The sequence below is a fragment of the Parambassis ranga genome, chromosome 9 (assembly GCF_900634625.1).
Source record: "Parambassis ranga chromosome 9, fParRan2.1, whole genome shotgun sequence".
NCBI classification, from domain to species: domain Eukaryota; kingdom Metazoa; phylum Chordata; class Actinopteri; family Ambassidae; genus Parambassis; species Parambassis ranga.
The window spans coordinates 16,367,318-16,384,172 of NC_041030.1; the positions used below are offsets into that span (position 1 = coordinate 16,367,318).

A 16,855-nucleotide genomic window follows, 5' to 3' on the forward strand; every position below is an offset into this window, starting at 1 on the left:
GTGGAAAGCCTACTGTAAAACACATACACAAGAAAATATTCGTCCTGTGTCACATGTCGCTGTTTGTTGTATAAATCTTCAGTAAGTGTTGGACTTTGAGATGCTGAATAGGTCTGTTTAATCTTAAAGCTTTATGCTTAGAGTAAACCAAGCAGGGAATAGTAATGTGTGTGTGTGTGTGTGTACTTGCCTTCATTTTGGACAAAATAAAGGCAGTGGAGTTTTCAGGCTACTGAGGGGAAAAGCGCGGGGGAAATTAACTTTTCATCTGTGGAGTTCAAAGATGATCTGAAGGCCGGAGCTGTATGGTTAATGCCTGTGAAGATGAGAGATTATTTAGCCAATTTTAGGACCAACCCTTCAGCAGCAAAGATGAGGAGGAGGAGGAGGAGGAGGGAGTGATGATGTTAGGATGAAGGGAAGTTTGTGAGCACTTTGACACTTCTCATAAAGCCCTATTGTACAGTAGCCCCGAGGAGATGTGACGTCTCTCATCATTGGCGTGCGTGCGTGTGCGTGTTTGCCTGTCTGTGCGTGTAGGTGTGCGAGAGAGAGTGCAGATATTTGAGCTATAGCTCCCTCTAGTGGTAACATTTTACCATGTATTTAAGTCTCAGTATTTGCAATTTCAAATACATTTTCTTCCGTTTTTAAGGGTGCTAAGTTGAGTAATGCATGTTAAGTTTTAAGTCAATTCAGCCTTATTCATTTTAGCATGAAAAACGTGCATGTTATTTCTCACTGCAGGTCAAAACATACTGTCCTCACTCCCATCCTCTCTCATCTGCAGGGAGCTGCACATTCCTTTGAGCAACAAACACTAAGGCACCAGAGGAGTGTGTGTGTGAGAAGGAAAAAATGAGAGAAGGAGAGATGGATAGTTAATTCACCCTACATGAGCATCAGCCAAATCTGGAACAATGAGCCCCCTGTTCCTTTCCTCCCCCTGTACCTGCCCCCCATGGTTTGTCCCAACATGATCTGTTGTAACCAAAAAGGGCAGAACAACAGGCAAGTGAAAGAGGGAGGGTAAAAGCAACAAGCATTCTGCATACTTTCAGGTTTCAGATGTTTCTTTTTAATGAGTTTTGAAATTCCCTTGTACAACAAAGGACTTTACACTAAACACAGACAAAATGAAGGGGGAGGGAGGGGCAGCATTTATTGCACAAACTTCACCATAATGACCCACAGACATACACACACACACCCATCTCATAGTCTTGGTATACACAGATTTAGTATCACAGTTATATTGTCTGGCAGTTTGGTCACATTTATAGAGAAATAAAATCCATTTTAATACAATCGTTCCAGTAACACATAGAGATTATACTTGCCTTTACGTCACAAGGAGAACAGTTTGTTATTATATAAACACCATAACTGGATGATAACAGCGGATTAAAGTGCGATAATAAATCATGTTACATCTCAACAAGCATTCACCAACAAATGCAAAAAGGCACATACGTGAGAAGTAAAACCCTGAATGGCACTGAAACAGAACAGTACTGGATGTTGAGTTGAAGGGGTTATGATGTAATTCAATTTTGAACAACAGTTTATAATGTAAACCAAACTGAAATGGCAGGAGTCTGGTGACCTGACTGCACTGGAAGGTAATAAGGTCTGAGGTTAGTTTGTCTAAAGGACTCATTAAATCATCCAGACTCACAGTGAATTACTGCAAGCAAATAATTTCCTTAAAACACTTTTATGACCTGATTTATAAAAAAAACTTGACACAAGTGGCACATATTAACAGCAACAGGTCTCTGAACTCAATATATTTAATGCTCCATGTTAAATAAATTAAGGATATCACAGTATGATTCATAATATTTGCTCTTTTCTTTTAGGCTACTTTTACATGTTCTTACTCAACAGAACAATTGTAATAATAGGTTTGGTATTTGGCACAAGAATAAAATATACCATATTCTACAATACAATAAAATTCTAGTAGTAAACTAAATTTGTAATTACGCTGTATAAAAATAATTATGAAATATGTTCTGATTAAAGGCCTAGCTATGGAAGTTGGTGCAGTTAATGTGACTGTAAACTGCAGCCAGCTGCAGTCTGGCTCCTCTGAACTTAAACCCATTGTAGGCACAAGAAGAGACAGAGAGCAACACAAGCTTAAGATAATCCAGAATGACACCTGCATATGTGCAGTAAACATCTGCAAAACAGCTGTGAGTGACCAGAGACCATGTTCTTCACTGAAGGAGGGTGTTTTATAAAGCAGACCTACAGGGAAAGTGCACCAGCATGCCTGAAAAAGCAGCTGTTGGATTTCAGATTCAGATTTCCTTCCTTATAATCCCACTTTGTAAAACACCCTTGGTCCAAGATCTTGTCAGGAGTTTGATTCTGAGCATCAGAGCTGTCTAGATGTGGGCTTCTTATCAGTCTTTCCTTCTCTTCTGGATCTTCTGTCGAGCAGCTCTTTGACCTCGTCGTCAGCATGTGACACTGGCCTGAGTTCAGTTCTCTATCATTGGAAGCCATCATCTTGTCTGTACACTGGCTGACATAAGTCTTGTCCCATATGCACATAGTAACTTCATCTGTTAATTATTTGTATTTCTAATCACTTATTTGTAATAATTAATGGTTCATTTTAATGCCAAGAGACTTTACATGAATAACAGGGTAACACTTTACATGAATAACAGAGCCCATGACCTCTGTTTTTGCAAGGACAAAGTCTTGTCTCATTTTCATATGACTCAACCAATCACATGTTAGAGCTTCACCTGTGACAAATAATGTAATGAACACATTCTCAGGTGTGTTTAAAAGGACAACTAGAATACTAGACCTTCATATGAAGAGCAAACTGCACTCTGACAACATGCCAAAGATTCAACCACAGAACAAACTGCAGATCATCAAGAGCCTGAAGACCAAGTCTGCTGCTGAGGTGGCAGAAATCTTTAATGTATCTAAGCAGCAAGTGAATAGGATATGAAAAAGATTTTAAGAAACTGGTGAAGTTCATGACAATCCCAGGTCAGGAAGACCCTGTAAGACAACTGCTCGAGATCACCACTTGTTGGTTTGACTCTCCAAGGCCAATCCTTCTTTAACTGCAGCCGAGCTAAAAAAAAGGCCTGGACACCAGAAAATCAATTATGCACAAGAACAGATAGTCGAATTCTTTCACACAGTGGTCCAATGGGGAAATTAGTGCTAGGAAACCGGCATTACAGATGAGACAGATAATTAACAGATGAAGTTACTATGTGCATATGGGACAAGACTTATGTCAGCCAGTGTACATCCAGCAGCTCAGTCTGTCTTCCAGACCATGTTCAGGACCTTCACCACCTCCTCATAGATGATGAAAACGATGGCCACATCCAGACACACCCGGCCCAGCCGGGGAACTGTCCCTTTATAGAAACTACAGAGAGGAGCACATGTAAGGCATCACATTGTTAGTACTTCAAACATATACAAGTTTCACCACATCTATCCATACAATTCAAATGTTACAGTTATGTATGTGTTTATAAATATGGACCTTGAATGTCATAACATTGTACTGAAAGGGATTGTATTTTACATGCATAACCGTACCACCACAAAAAGTGATGGACCTGGTTTAGACATTCTTGTTGTTTTCACTGGTGAGTTGTTACAAGTTATAAAGTCTGCTCCCTGAGGCAATATGTATTTTTCTTTTAGACTACAGACCACACTTGTTTTTCAGCACAGCCAAGTTCACTTTTTGTTTTTGTATTTGTTTGTGTTGTGTGAAACTGATCAAACAGTTTCTTTATTGTCTTTGATTTCTTTCTATTTGCAAAGGTTTTCTTAAGTTGTAGTCTTTACTATCATGAGATTTATCTTTCATTCATCAGTATTTTCATCTTTCAGCATAAAGCAAAAAAAATTTGCACCTGCAGTACTATAAAATATTTACGATGCAAACACTGTGAAATCAACATTACAAACCAGAGCTGAGCTGAACTAAAAGAAAGCTGGAGGTACTCACGCTGCTACGCCTTCATGTCTCAGGATCTTCGCAGCACAGTCTAGTGTGCTTTTGTATTTATGTGCTTCCAGACCCTTCAGAAAGAAAATAATGGAATTGTTAGCAGTAGGCTGCAACCATCTCACAACTTTGAAGTAAAATGCCAGCATCTAAAACAAAGCCCTGAGCTTTAAGCAGCCATCCCACTGTGTACCTGCATCCTTGTCTTGATAACATCTAGTGGAGTGTTTCCAAACACACTGGCTGCTCCTGCTATGGCTCCAAAGGCTCCAGTCACCAAAGGGTTTATAGCTTTGTTTGGATTATCACCTAATGAAAGTCAGTGAAACAGTAATGGAGTCAGTCTTCCTTTTATATCCAATATTTCTATTACACACAAATGCAGGTTCTCATGTACACTGACCTTTGTACCAGTTCTTAAGAGAGGTCATCACAAAGAAGCGAATAGCCTGGTTTGAGCCTTGTTTGAGAACTGTCGCAGTTAGACCCTGATACGTCCCTCTTAGACCTGTTCAGGCAAGAAACAAGAGGATAAACACATCATAAGACTTCAGCACTACAGCATCACAGACATACACAGCTGCATTACCCTGTCTGACCAGCAGATGTCAGGTAAACCTATGCATTGCAGTAAAGCCTGTCTTTACCTTGTTCCCTGACTATCTCTCTGACTCCGTGGAAAAAGCCTTTGTATTTGGGTTTGGCTGAAGTCTGGTCGTGAATGAATTTCACCTTGGGAGATAACACAAAGGAGAGCACAGGATGATGAGAACTGCACAAATGTTTTGTCTAGCCTACATTCAGAGAAACAAGGGGAGCTTCATACTGAAATGTTTTTTTTCTGTTCTAATGTAATTAAATGTCCTAAAATGAGTTTGTAAAATACCTTCACAGTTTCCATGGGACACACCACCAACACAGCCTCCAAGACTCCGGCTCCAAGCCCACACAGCAGGCCTTTGGTGCTGTCCAGTCGGCCAGACTCATCCTTTGCACGGTTACTGAGGAATTCAAACACCCCAAACCTGCAGGAAGACAAGAGGGTAAGGTCAGTATCCAGTTTGTCCAGAAGGACTACAAATTAAGTGAATAGGTAAAGCTGTTGTGGAGGCAGACATTACCTACAAGCTGAGAGTAACATTTTAGAAGAACTGTCTAAAGCATTCACTCAGCAATCTGAAATAAATGTGTCAGCCATGAATATATTCAACATAACCGTGAACAAATAGAAGGTGAAATTGCAGGGAAACGTAATGAGGTTCCTCGTTATGAATAAAAAGCCACATAATTACACTGCGTCTCATCTGAGCGGAAAATTCTCACCAAGCACAAATAAAAGCAGAAACTTCCGGAGACAAACTGCTGAATGTGCAGTGCGTGCGTTTGTGTGCGTGTGTTTGTGGGGAAGGCTTTTTACTTTATTGTCCTGCTCGTGTCCTCATTTAAGATACACCAATAAACTGCAGTGTGTCAGTGACCAACGACTGACCAGCATCCGCTGCCATGGAAGCCGGCCCAGGGACAGAGAGACAGGGAGGTGGGGTTTGTGTATCTCTGCAATCAGAAAATGTTGTGCCAGCGAGTCCTTTACAAGAAAGGTTATTTATAGACGGAATTGAATTGTGGTGACGGCACGATGTGGCCTGGTACGTTCATTGAAGGGGAGGGGGAGGACAGACACCAGGTCTTGATAAATGTGTTGTCTTTTCTTAGGCTGAACCGTTTACCTGCCTTTGTCAACAGTCGAACTAAATTCATCTCAGACGCTCTCCTCGTGTGATTTTATTTTTCAATCTGCAAGCTTCTTCTCTGCTCATTAGGCGTCCACATCTGTTCCCGTCTCAGTCCTTGCACAGATTCAGGCTCCCTCACAATTAACTGACTCCTACTGTCAAACAGGAACTCATAAAAATGAGTCCCTGTGCACACCTCACGCTGACTACAAACAGCTTTTCACATTTGGAGAAAAATAAAGTATGTATCACGCTCAGAGATGACGCTGCACTTAATAAGTTACCTTTTGAAACAAATTCTATTCTTTAAAAGCTGCCAGAGAGAAATATGCCACTGTCAGGCCTGTTCCTTTGCCAATTTACTCGCCTTCCCATTTAACAAACTTGCTTGCTTTAACAAAATGCTTAGAATATGACACATCCTTTGGCCGATGTCCACAGCCAGAGATGAGTCATAGGAGACAGCAGAGTGCTGCCCAGTCTTCATTAGTGGCCCTTCAGAAGAGAAGGTGAAGGAAAAGGAGAGAATATGGTGAAGAAATAAAGGAAGGAGGCTGTGCTGACAGAGAGGAAGGATGAAGGGTTAACAGAACGGAAAAGGTCAAAGGCTCTCTCACACGTCCTTCTCTTACCTCCCTGACAACACTTATGCGTTCTGTATATGGAGCCTGATGGTGCACAGGCAATCAGTTAATGGGATGGGAGGAGAGACAGAGGACGGGTAGAGAAAGAAAGACAGAGGAACTAAGGAAAGAACAGACTCTATAACATCTCTCTTTCTCTGAATTTTCATTTTCTTGTTTATAATCTGATGATGTGAGCAGGAAGAAGAAAGGTGAAACAAAATAGCTCCAAAATAAAAGTCTTTTTTTTAAAGGTTACACAGCATGTTTCTAAAAAGGAAAAGCGACAAACATAACAGAAAATTCTCAGTTGAATTATAACAAAAACGTTCTGACTCCCTCTCAAAATGATGCTGATGGATGACTGACAGTTATACTGAATGTGCATGTGCGCACACACACACACACACACACACACACACACACACACACACACACACCAGAGCACCAACACAAGTCCCACTCTCTTGTGCCCCTATTGAGACCCTGTCTGAGTTTGAGTGGCGTCTTTGCTCCGCCTGACTGGGCCTGTCTCTCCATCGTACCGACAAGCTCTACCCTCCAGCACAACACACACACACAAAATGAGTGAGAGGAAGGGAGAGAGAGAGAGAGAATGAAAGGATAAAACAAGCAACAAAAAGCTGACAATAAAAGCGTCTGGCAGCCGTTTTTGCATTGCGTTGTCTGTAGATAAATGTCACTGCTATAAAAGAATAACATAATTAATCTGAAGGCTAGTGTGACATTTATGCCTTGTGGGTAATGGAGTAGAATAATTGGAATGTGTTAGTTGTCTTGAGTTTGTGATTCCAGCTAGAAGACCATAATGTTCATGGTTTTCAGCCTTTATTGCACAGGTAGATGCTTCAGCTTTTATATTAACACAGGACATAACAAGTAAAGTAAAGATTGTTTCACATAATTCCTTGCTTAGTAAAGTTGCTCTACAGATCAAATGTATTTATGTATAAGCACTGATATTTATTCTAAAGGTTAATGACTATGTATTGTACAAACAGACAGCTATAAGAATCAGAAACTTTAAACCAAGACAAGCCTGGATTTAACTTTACAGTTGGGTAAATGTTATCATTTTACACATACTAATAATATATATAATCGGCTGTTTCACGTACCTGACAGCAGATTTGGGAATGGATCCATACAGCAGTGAGCTGAGTCCTCTGTACAGTCCTTTGACACCATGATTCTGTACTGTCTGCTTCACACAGTCACCTGGAGGACAACATGAAGTATGTTTTATAAAACAACTAAATACATGATGACATGTATTACTTATGTTTTACATGCATTTCAGTATTTTGCATTTTGATGTTCACATCAGCCCTGCGATGGATTGGTGACCTGTTCAGGGTGTACCCTGCCTCTCACCCATAGATAGCTGTGATAGGATTCAGCCCCCCATGACCCTGCACTGCAGAATAGAGCTGGTTCAGATAATGGATGGATGGATGGATGTTCACATCAAGCAAAATAAATGAAAAATACCAAAGCTGCAGTCCTTTAAATGGCCATCTAAGGCTGCCTTTAAAAGCAACTGACCACACTGACTATGTTAAAATGTTCAGTTTTATAGCAGAAATAAACATGTACAAAATTGGTTTTGATCTCCACCCATTTAAACACTGTCGTGTAATTAGGCTCTGCCAAGATGATGACAGCTCGAGCCTCTGAGCTGTAGACCTGGGAGTGTCCATCTTTATATATAGCTATGGTACAATTTACTGAGTTACATAGAAAATACGTTTTTTTTAAGATTGAGCGCATTAATCATAGAATGATAAAGAACTCACATCTAAGAATAATGGTGCTTTTTTTAAATAATTATTTATGTCATGAGTAAATGAAACCACAAGCTGAACTTTGAAACTTGATGTTTCCTTTGAACTTGTTTCTGGCTCTTGGAGACATCAGTCCAGCAATCCATGTTTTGCTATTGGGCCAAATGCACAACTGAGCGAGAAAAGCAACAGCTGTCTGTGTGCTCATTAGCATGGTCTCCAATCCTCAGAGCCCCAGCTGACATTAGCAGATCCTGGGCGTTGTTTGTGTACGATGCTGGTACGCACGGATGGAAGTGTGTGTGTGTGTGTATGGTGTGCATGTGTGCACTGGTCTGTTCTAAGTCATATAAATACAGGCACAGTGACAGCCTGCCAGAATCACTGATGTACCTGGGGATGATGGGTAATTAGATAACGAGCTCCTGACAGAGACAGAGATGGGATAAAGAACGGAGAACAGAACATAGATAGATAGATAGATAGATAGATAGATAGATAGATAGATAGATAGATAGATAGATAGATAGATAGATAGATAGATAGATAGATAGATAGATAGATAGATAGATAGATAGATAGATAGATAGATAGATAGATAGAGACTCACCTATTCCTCTATATTTTGGTGGATTGGCCTTCTCATCCAGCTGTAACTGGGTCTTTACATACTCTGTTGGAAAGGTGATGCAGATCTCTATGCCTCCTGCAAGTCCACCTGAGAAGCACATAATAAACAGTAATTAATGAAGCCAATCAAAAATTGACTGATAAATAAATAAACAGGTCAAGACAGCTTTGTTGACATATTGCCTAAACTTAGTATGACTGTGGCTGCAGCCTTACCCAGCTAAATTCAGTTCCCTGTTCCACCTCTTTTAAATTACAAGGAGCTGCCATAACGCCATGGATCATTACTGTGACGCCACAAATGGCTTTCACTCCATAAACATTAAAAGCACTGCTGCTGAGGGAGGGAGAGTAACGAGCTGGGCCAAGATGAATCAAGCCTTCCTGCTGAGGCCAAAAAAGTCTGAACAAACAGTAAGAGGGTTGTGTGAGGAATTTTAGCTTCACATTGGAGCACTTTCTCTGCCTCTGTGTTTGCAGGAGGGAAATATTCAGACAGAAATCTGGAGATGAAAGACAGTGAATGAATGTGTGACTCTAAAAGCAATTAGCCTGAGAGCCACCATAGTCAATAAGTTAAACAGATGAGAACAAGTGTCCAAAAGCGAGGCTAACACACAACAAGATGAGTCACAAGAAAAGGAGCAGGGATAGGGAGAGGGCTGACATTAATTAAATTATCCACTCAGCCTGCAGGGAGGGGCTCCATTACCCAGGCCAAGACCATCCATTAAGTCAATGACACAGACACACATGCACTCTGAACAAGGGAACCACGCACATCATGTGGTTACACAGAAACATGCAGACTAAAGAAATTCCTGTCAATAATGAGGAACACTTTACTGTACTAGATGTGCATTAGTCACAATGTACCGAAAATAATTTACCACAGCAAATCAAAGAATGGGTAGTCAAATATTAAATGCTGGAAGGAAGTCAGCACAAAGTTGCTACAATTTAGTGAATAAAACATCTTTTACTTTCTGTTCTTGTGTATTTTATTTAGTTTGGTAATTTTGCACTCCTCACTTATGTCCTTTAACGTGACTTTTGTCACTGTGGCACCTATGTAGCTAAAGCATCGCCTGTACCGCATCTAAGATAACATCGTATATTTAGTCTGCAGCATGCTTTGGAAGGGTGGCTACAGGGTGTGCTGTGCAAATGTGCAATGTTTTGGTGTCTTCATGTAACCTGCATGTTTCACAGTATGAAACAATCAGTAAAAAACTATTATTACATATTACTAATAACATAAAGAATGTGTAAAAAAATGTAGGTATTGGTTTGTGTCCTGTTCCACATCTCATTGGTCTCAGAGCACTAAAAAGCTTCTAATCCCCTGGCTCTTCGTTATCTGCAGATTGAATTTAATAAAGGAAATCAATAAGGAAAACTGGCTTTTACTTAAAGCTGCACATAACCCCTCCTTGAACCTATCCTTAATGCTAACACGCATTCAGCATAGTGTTCTTGTGGTGAGGTCTGAAACTCGCCACATGTTAATCACCAGGCCTGGGAGCTGTAATTCTCCTAATCCTTCTGAACTGTTAGGAAAATGTGATTCAGCTGAGATGTAACAGAAATCACGTGAGCATTACAACGCTCCATTCTAGCCACCACCACCCCAGCTCAGTGGGTCAGTGTGTCTTTAGTAAAAAAAGAAGAAACAATGAACATTATTCATCCGTTTTCTGCAGACAGTGCTGCATATAAAAACCAACCAGTAGTCAGTCAGAGGCAGCGACTCAGCAGCAGACACAACACATGATCAATCCTCATCAGGCGTGGCGCTCGATGGAAGAGAAGCAGCAGCTTGTTTGTCTTCTAGACCACTTTGTGGCCTACATTCCACACACATTTACACACAGATGACACCCTAAATGACTCCCGTGCAGCAGCCAAACGTGGGTACAAGAGCAAAATGGCCATTAATCTTTATCTTCACTGGCTCGCTCTCCTCTACTGTCCATGATTTTTTTTTTCCCCAGCTGCACCCTCCTTCCTCTCTCTCATTCCCCCCAACTACTCATCTCCACACACTGTCGTAAAATCAATGCATTCACATAGATCTCTGACACCTCCTATTCCATGAAACGATACAGGAGAGAACCAAGAGAAGCTGCGCTGCGGTGCAACAAATAGGCTTTTATTCAAAAATGTCCAAAATGTACACTGTAGATTAATAAATCAGACACAAGCTGGCGTTCTGTTTAAAGGTAACGCTGTCACTGGCTAGACGAGGTTGATTTATAACCTAATCGGTGCTCCTAAGGCTGTAACTCTACCACTAATACTGCTGCTACACATTGCATGACCAAAAAATATGAGATTTATTCCGCATTTATGCACATCCATGGTTTAACAGGAGCTGAAAAGTCACAGACTTACTAAAGTCATGAATATTTGCACCAAATGTAATGGCAATCCATCCTGTTACTGTCAGGATAGATTAAACAAAGTAAAAAAATGTGCAAGTTGAGAGATTCATCAATTCTTGGGACTATGAATGTGAACCATAACCCATCAATAGGTATTTCAGGCTGATATACCACTTTCTTAAAGACCCAGACAAACCAAACCAACATTGAACAACCTGCACTGAGTCCAGTATTACATCAAATCAGCTGATTCTGGGCAAAAGAAAACGCCCATGTGGTGCCAGTAGTGTCTTTTGTCGTTACTTTAGATGTCAGTGTTTAAGTATTAAAAATGTTCAGATGAGACCATACTTGCTCGATCTCGTTCAAGAGGCTACACAGCCAATCAGAGTGATTCTTAGCAGTGACCACCATTTTAGGAGGAAAAAAAAGAGTCTGATGGCCATGCCACAAATACTAGTCAGCTTGGTGATTCCTGACCCTAAAACATTTATCGCAATATCCACAAAATACTGAGTTTACAACCACTTAAAATCCACACAAATGAGAAACTGTAATCAAACACAGTTTGGAATGTGTCCTTTTTCTCACTTAATCAACACATTAGTAAAACCCCTACTCCTTTTTTAAATTGACTGTCACACACCGTCATGAACGAAAGCAGCACAGAAACACAGATTCACTTATTTACAGGGGAAGCCAGGTGAGCCACAGACCGCCAGCTGACGGGGAGGAACAGCTTAGTGATTCTAATTAGCATCCAGCACATCTGGTCCACTAAGAAACTTCCTTTTTTTTGTCAGAAAGTTCTGACTCCCCTGAACATATGTGAAGCCTGCTGTCGTGTTAAATATAAATAGATTCTGGTGATTCAAACAGTCAAGAAAAACATTCAACAGTGTGTCTGTGACCTGTGCATGTAGCAGCAAATTAATGATCAGTTTTGAATTTTTTATCCATTATTAATTCAGATTCAGTTCTTTATTTAGATGATTATATCTGACTTTCAATTCTCTGGAGGGAGGAGAACAGTGGAAGGATGCTGTTACATCCATGTACCAAACAGAGAATATCGCCAGAGGACTGATGCACTTCAAACACGAGGTGTCTTATTAATATATCTGCAATATTCCTCAAAAGATGAAAAGAATTATTCATCTGACGTCTGGCCTTTTAGGCTTCCTCTGTCCCGAAGAAGACTCCCTAATTCATCCACTGATGCTTAATTACAGGGTGGATGTTGATTAATTTTACATAGAAGCTGCTTTAACTGAGTAGAAGCCTGCAGCACACAGAGTAGTAGTAGTAGTACAGAGGTTTACATGAACAGGACGGGTTGTTTTTAGTTTGTGCAGATGGAAACGAGGCTTGCTACAGGAAGAAACAAGTGGTTTTGATTTGTTGATCATCTACTTTGATTCATGGCCGGTCTGCCATTGATTAAAGTTAATTTTATTGTTAAAGGAAAGTTTGCAAGAAGGATTCTCTCCCATTATTAGCCAAGCAGCAACCTCTGAAGATGGAAGATGAAGCCAATGACAAGTGTTACAAACTACAGTTCCTCAATTGGCCACTCGAGGGCTTCAAAATGGAATCAATTCCCAAATACTACCAATAAAAGCCTCAAATTTAAGACATAAGCTTAAAAACTGCTCTTCAGAGAGCCTGTGGGTGTTAACATGAAAGGATTATTGTTCATCTTCATTTAGCATTTTTTAGCTTATTGTTTTAGTTTAGCAGCCAAACAATAACACGAGACACATACATCCCTCAAGACTACAAATCAACAGCAAATAGGATTTTTAAGTTTGAGTCAATCATTTTTCAGGACTTTAGACTGTTGAAAACCATCACCCTGCTGTGAACACACCGTGCAGTTTATGACAAAAAAATGGTTGTAGTATGTCTAACATATACATATTATTCTGTGTTGTCTACTCCATTTAAATGATTGCACTTTTCTACGCTGCTGTTTATTTGTGTGTCCGTGGGCGCATTACATTGACATGTAGCTGACAAGCTGTTGCAGTGGGGGTTGAACCGAGCACTGCACTGTGATTTATGATCCTGCCTCCTGGTACTTGTGGTCTGCGAGCGACATGAACAGTAGATAGGAGTAGACTGTGTGCGGCGTTGCCTGTGACGTGAGGAAACGGGGGGTGAGCCACAGTCTGATGAGCCCTCTGAGCCTGAGAGGAGACAACTACTCAGAAAACCTAACTGGCTGCCCCGAGGCTGGAGAGGGAGAGGCGATGGGTGAGAGGAGGAGAGAGCGTGTCATAAAAACAAGCCTGTCTAAGCGCAAAACCCAATCTATCATGAAATCAAGTTGAAAAGCAAAGTTTCTCATTCTGTCCAAACCTCTGCTGCTTCTCCACCGAAAACTATAACTGAAAGCCACAAACCAGGACCAGAGTCCCATTTAGGCCACTCTCTCTCTCCCTCTCCCTCAGGCTTCATGCTGATAAAACTCGCCCTCCTTCCATGTCTCAACTTCAGTCATCACCAAAGGAACACTTGAATGAACCAATGGGAGCAGAAAGAGCTCACAGTAAATTGTGCGCCCTCCTCCCAGCCTACCATCCATGCTCCCTCTTTATTCCATTAAGCTTTGACCTTCTACTTCTTGCTTTGTCTACGTGAAGCCTTCAGGCATGTGCAAGTGGCTCACACGGACATGCTGTAAACCATAACAGATACGTCTGAAGGAGCAATACAATGTCATGAATAATGATCAGCTGGCTGATATCTGAGGTTACACGCTAAGAGACGGTTCATCTATCGCTGAGTCATCCTACTGACACACCGTTATTTCCAAAACACGCAGAGAGATAAATAACTGGTGTCTTGACAGCGAGGCCTGGAGGAGTCAGTGAGGGTGAACAATGCGTCCGTGCTGCTGTAACGAAACTGGACCGACAGGCCTGACATGGGCTAAACGGGCCCAGAGAGAGGGGCAACGCAGGGCTACGTCCTGTCATTCAGGCGGTACAGGACTGATGGGGGTAGATCTCAGGATGACATCATTTCGTCTTCTGTTATCACAAAATCTTTACAAACCACAGTTTAAAAATGAAAAGACGCGTCCCAAAACAAATGACTTCGAGGCTACACACACCAAAATAAACACAGGTGACACAGATAAGAATCAGTCTGAAAGGCGAGTCCATCGTTTGAGTTGGAGACTGCAGCCACAATTATAATTTAAATTTAAATATTATGAGTTTTTACCTGTTTATGTCATTTATGTTGCACTGTATCACTGCATGTTGACAACATTCATAAAAAAAAATCAATAATTCCTATTATGTGTATAGCAAAGATTAATCACATATCACATATTATTAAGCTTCTGATAGTTGAATATATTTTTTGTATTGATTATTGAAAGAGTTGCATCTGCACAAACAGTTTTTGTGGTTTCAACTTTAATCAAAAGGAATCATAGCTATGAAATATTCAGTGTGGAACAGGCTGCCAGCGCACAAAGCTGAAATCAGTGTGAGTGCTGCCAGATATCAGCGTGAAGCCTTAAATGCAGGAACACCTCAGAGAGGCTCTTCATCAGCCTGGTGTGCTGCAGCCTGATCATCACACACACAGAGGTCGATGGGGATGTGGATGTGGGGGCACCGGGAGGGGGGGAATATCAGGGGGGAAATAAAATAATTTGCAAAATAAACACAACTTACTAATTAATTAATTAATTCAATAGTTAAAGTAAAAAAAAAACTAATCATTGTGGACTAATATATACACATGTGTGTATGACACTTGTTTCTATGGGAGGCGTTTATCAATATTTTAGTATTTTAGTTATCACAAAGAAATCTAGCTGAACTATTTTTATTATATTGTGTTGAAGCTTCTGTCATTTTAACTGCACACCATCATAAAGTCAATTTAGCGGCCATTACAGTGCTAAAAAAATCAACAGTTCATTGACTAAATCCTAAAAATCCTGCCATCACCATAAAGTAGCTCCATGAATTTTCTGTCTTCTTGCTGCTCTGACCCTGCATGAACGGCTCCAGTGTGTGGCCTGAGGAGAGAGTCCTCTGCCCCACTGCATGCTCTGATAGCATTATGTAAAAGTACACTAGAGGTAATCTTTAGATTAGGAGGATGAAATCACGTCTCTGCAGCAGCAGGTAAGACCTGAACATGACAGGACAGACCTGTTTTATGAGCTCAGATTGGATGCTCACGGAAGAGAGTGAAAAATATGTCACCTAAAATAACTTGTTTTACCAGAACAGACAGACTGACACACACACACTTCTCTGTGCAACTTCAAGCCAAAGCGATTCCCAAAGTGACACGTGTCATTTAAGGGCGAAACGCCCAAAAAACAATGTCTATCTTGTGCAGATTTTCCAAGTTATTTCTATTTCTACAAACTAAAAGTGATAAATATGCGTATAATTGCTACATCTCTGTGCTGAATTTCTGCTCCAACTCTGCAGTTTTCTCTCACTGCGCGCTGTATTGTGTCTGTATTGTACTTTCTTCGCTCCGTTGCGCAGACCAAAACAAAGCTTAAGTGTCTGAAAACTTCAGTGCAACTCACAAACCCGGTGACATGTTCAGCAAATCTGGAGACAAACCGGAATGAAGAGCTTACCTGCCAGGATCGCCTTCCCCGGGTGGGTTAATTTCGCTTTACCAGCCGGCGCCGCTGCCGCCAGGCACCGTGGTCTGGGAAAGGGGCTGATAAATGTGCGTCTGTCCTGCATGATGAAGATGAAAATACACAGGAAAAATCCGCAAAAAGCTTGTGATCTAACGTAGTTCAAGTATGTCGCTGGCAGTTTTTCCAACTAGACTGGAGCGCGCAACACATGTACAGCCGCTGTCTGGTGCGCTTTTCCTGGATTCAGGTGATTTCTGCTGCGCTCCGGTGGATCTCTGTGTGTGTTGACAGTGGGCGGACACTCAGTTTGTCGAGGAAGTTAGGAGCCTCTACATCCAATGTATGTTACATGTAACCATGGCAACACTGTTTCACGACGGTAGTGCGTAAGAGCGAAAAGCAAAACCGGAAGCGATAAAAGGATGGATAAAGACCTGTGTGTGTGTCCGTATCCTGCTGCCGCGTGGAACTTTGCGATATCTGCACAAAGTGAACAACAGCCACCAAGTATATAGCGTGACAGTGGTCAGCGGGCGTCACGCTGTGCGTGTTTTTTAGGGAGAAACCGGCCACTTTTATTCCGGTACAGGAAAAAGGGCGGGGCGCAGCCGCTCCCGTCTTTCTCTCTGGGTTAATTATCATATATATAAACAGCTCAGCGAGCAGGAGTAACATCCTGTTCCATTGTTGTTACACCGTTTACTGCCAAATAGCTTTCGCATTTCTCCCAGAAGCAGCTAGAAATGTGTCCAAACCACCCAACCGCACCCTCTACAAACAAAGAGGCACGCAGCTCCCATCCATCCATCAGGTCCTGACGGCTCGGTGACCACAATATCAGCCTGAGTCCAGCAGAGGATGGAAAGTGCAGCACAGCTCGGTTAAACCACATTCCATCCAAACAACCGCCTTTAAAAACAACAACAAACAAAAAAAAATTGAAGAGCGTCTCCTACTGTAAGAAAATGGCACAAACGGACACTGTGTGCAAACTTTATTCCTCTTTCTGAATGCATGTAGATAAAGGGAGCCTTTCCT

General features: G+C 41.3%; 1 protein-coding gene across 1 annotated transcript; it reads right to left on the bottom strand.

Moving 5' to 3' along the window:
• Positions 1–1,064: 1,064 nt before the first annotated feature.
• On the bottom strand, positions 1,065–16,351 carry si:dkey-178e17.1 (tricarboxylate transport protein, mitochondrial). The gene is made up of 9 exons (XM_028415184.1): positions 15,809–16,351; positions 8,781–8,888; positions 7,505–7,604; positions 4,896–5,034; positions 4,657–4,741; positions 4,413–4,517; positions 4,203–4,318; positions 4,010–4,083; positions 1,065–3,415 (listed from the first exon to the last, which is right to left on the bottom strand). The coding sequence occupies exons 1-9, from the start codon at positions 15,918–15,920 to the stop codon at positions 3,301–3,303; spliced, it is 954 nt and encodes a 317-aa protein (XP_028270985.1). The 5' UTR covers positions 15,921–16,351; the 3' UTR covers positions 1,065–3,300.
• Positions 16,352–16,855: the final 504 nt, after the last annotated feature.